Below are 2,395 nucleotides of genomic sequence, written 5' to 3'. Positions count from 1 at the left end.
AAAATTTCATGTCATTAGCACCTCAAAAATGTTTGTCAAACGATATTTTAACTTCTAAAACTAATTTTCTGCTAAAACCCCAGCCAGAAAAAAAAAACAATTCAATCAACATAATTTATAAACAGAGATTAAATAAAAACTCGTCCTTTTTGCCTTTTTGGCTTCACCCAACCTGAACTCACCATAACCCACCTACGTAATGATGTCACTCATTCAACATTGCTAATTGGTTGAAACAGAACACGTGACTATTACGCTTTAGCGGAAGTGTTGACATTAAGCGTGTGTGTTTGTTTACAGCCTCCAGCGCGTTGACTGAACCTCACATGGATTACTTTGAACTATTAGTTATCCTCACTGTGTCGGCTAAGTACAGCTTTTAGTTTCACAATATTATCTGAAAATAGTTACGACCACGCGTATGCCACGTTTGAACTCGTATTTAATGGGACATAGCGTCTGCTAACATTGACATACTGCTAAAGTTTAGCATGATTGGCTAGCAAAACTGGGAATACACTTGACCTTAGACCATCAAGATAATAAAGCGTGATTATTCTCCATCTGCAACACAGAGGAGCACTTCGTAATCGTGTGCAGCTGCGCAGAGACAGATAACTGATGGATTTTGTTTTCGTGAGACAGGTTAACTTGCACGCAGCGACCTCTCGAACGTGTATGTGAAAAGATAAGATATACCCGCACGGTGTGTTCAAAGACTCAGATTTTATGAGCCACCCATCAGCCTGTACAGTACCTGATGCTGGGTGCGTTTCTAGCAGGTGACACGGTATGACTCTGTCTGCATTCATCTTCATCGTCTCAGGGAGATAATAGTATAGGATGAACAAGGATCCTGTGCATTATGGCAGTGACTCAAGTTTACTGGGATCACCATTTACCCTTGCCAAAACTTGCTCCAGTCCAGGCGAAGCTGACTGTGGCTCTGGTGGGGCTTTTGTGCTTCGTAAACAGCTACGATGGAGAGTTTGTGTTTGACGATTCTGAAGCTATTGTCAACAACAAGGTCAGTTATCATTATCTGATAATCTCGAATGCTTTATACGTAATGTAAAACAACTTTATCATAGATGACATGGTGTGTATAACAAGTTCTGTCTGCTGAAATTAGTTCATTTATGTGTTTGTTTTTTATGTATGTGTATGTTGCAGGATCTGAAACCAGCATCACCCCTGAGCAACATCTGGAACAATGATTTCTGGGGAAGCAATCTGAGTAGCAACTCTAGTCACAAATCCTATCGACCACTCACTGTCCTGACATTTAGGTAAAAAAAGTAATAATAATGATCCTCCTTTCTGTCCGGTCTTAAACTTTAGTTACTTAAAATAAGTCCTGTTTTTTAATAGAAATATTGTCACTAAGTTGTTCTCTGTCAACTCTGTCACAACAAAAGGAACTTAAATTAACATAAATAATACTCTATAAAACACGTTCTTCTGAGTAAGTCACAAAGAACTTGAAGCAATTTTTAGCAAATTTCAAAWGGTTCAAATAATGCCGGTCATAAAGTAACTGTGAACAGCTTGAGGGTGTACTGTGAAACAAAACCTAAAAGTTTTCATTTTTTAAAATATCCAATTAAGTATAAGTTGTAACATGAAAAGATATTCAGCTTTTCTTTGAACACAGGCCATAAGATTTGACACAGCATTTTTTTTTCTTATTTTGAACAACCTGGGCCARTTGATAGGTGCCWGGTTTGATTAAAAGAAACAGGTTTTATTAGGCAGTGATGAATTAAACAAATAATCTTTCAGCCAAAAACAACATTGGTGCCAAAACTAAGAGAAGATAAATTATGCCAATATTGTTTCAGATTTTATATTTGTAATGCACAAGTGACTTATCTCATTTTTGTTCTGAGTTACATAAAATAGGTCAAGCATTAAATATTTTGCTAGCTATACAAATTTTGCATCAGTTTGTTAAAAGGATCAAACATTGTACAAACAAATCTTATCTAAAACTCTTGCACACCTTTTCTGGAGCTACCATTTGGGTACAAGAAAAAAAAGAAACACTGAGGTATTGCAGTATTTCATTTCCTGATACTGTATCTCAAAAGCACTGCATTACTTTTTACTTAAGCTGAGTGATGGATGTTGCAAGAAGAAATGTGAAATGCAAATACAGTTCTCACTGTTCAATGTTCTGACTGCATAAAGATAAACTGAATGTAATCTGATGTTATGCATGTGATGCATGATGTGCAAGGTTTTTTTTTTTTTATAAAAAATTGAAATTAAATTTGCTTGCTTTACAACTCTGTAATACACTCACTGGCCACTTTATTAGGTACACCATACTAGTAACGGGTTGGACCCCCTTTTGCCTTCAGAACTGCCTCAATTCTTCGTGGCATAGATTCAC

General features: G+C 36.5%; 1 protein-coding gene across 1 annotated transcript in view; it reads left to right on the top strand.

Annotated features, from left to right (window-relative positions):
- The first annotated feature begins 267 nt into the window (after positions 1-267).
- tmtc4 (transmembrane O-mannosyltransferase targeting cadherins 4) overlaps positions 268-2,395 on the top strand; it is a 23,097-nt gene continuing 20,969 nt past the window's right edge. Inside the window, exons 1-2 of the mRNA XM_014018798.1 lie at positions 268-1,027; positions 1,174-1,289. Of these exons, the coding sequence (XP_013874252.1) occupies positions 866-1,027; positions 1,174-1,289 (278 nt within the window). The 5' untranslated portion in view covers positions 268-865. The remainder of the gene's footprint in view (positions 1,028-1,173; positions 1,290-2,395) is intronic.

The sequence above is a fragment of the Austrofundulus limnaeus genome, unplaced genomic scaffold (assembly GCF_001266775.1).
Source record: "Austrofundulus limnaeus strain Quisiro unplaced genomic scaffold, Austrofundulus_limnaeus-1.0 Scaffold202, whole genome shotgun sequence".
Lineage (NCBI taxonomy): Eukaryota > Metazoa > Chordata > Actinopteri > Cyprinodontiformes > Rivulidae > Austrofundulus > Austrofundulus limnaeus.
The sequence above is the reverse complement of the archived record's forward strand: the minus strand, read 5'-3'. Positions and strand labels throughout refer to the sequence as shown.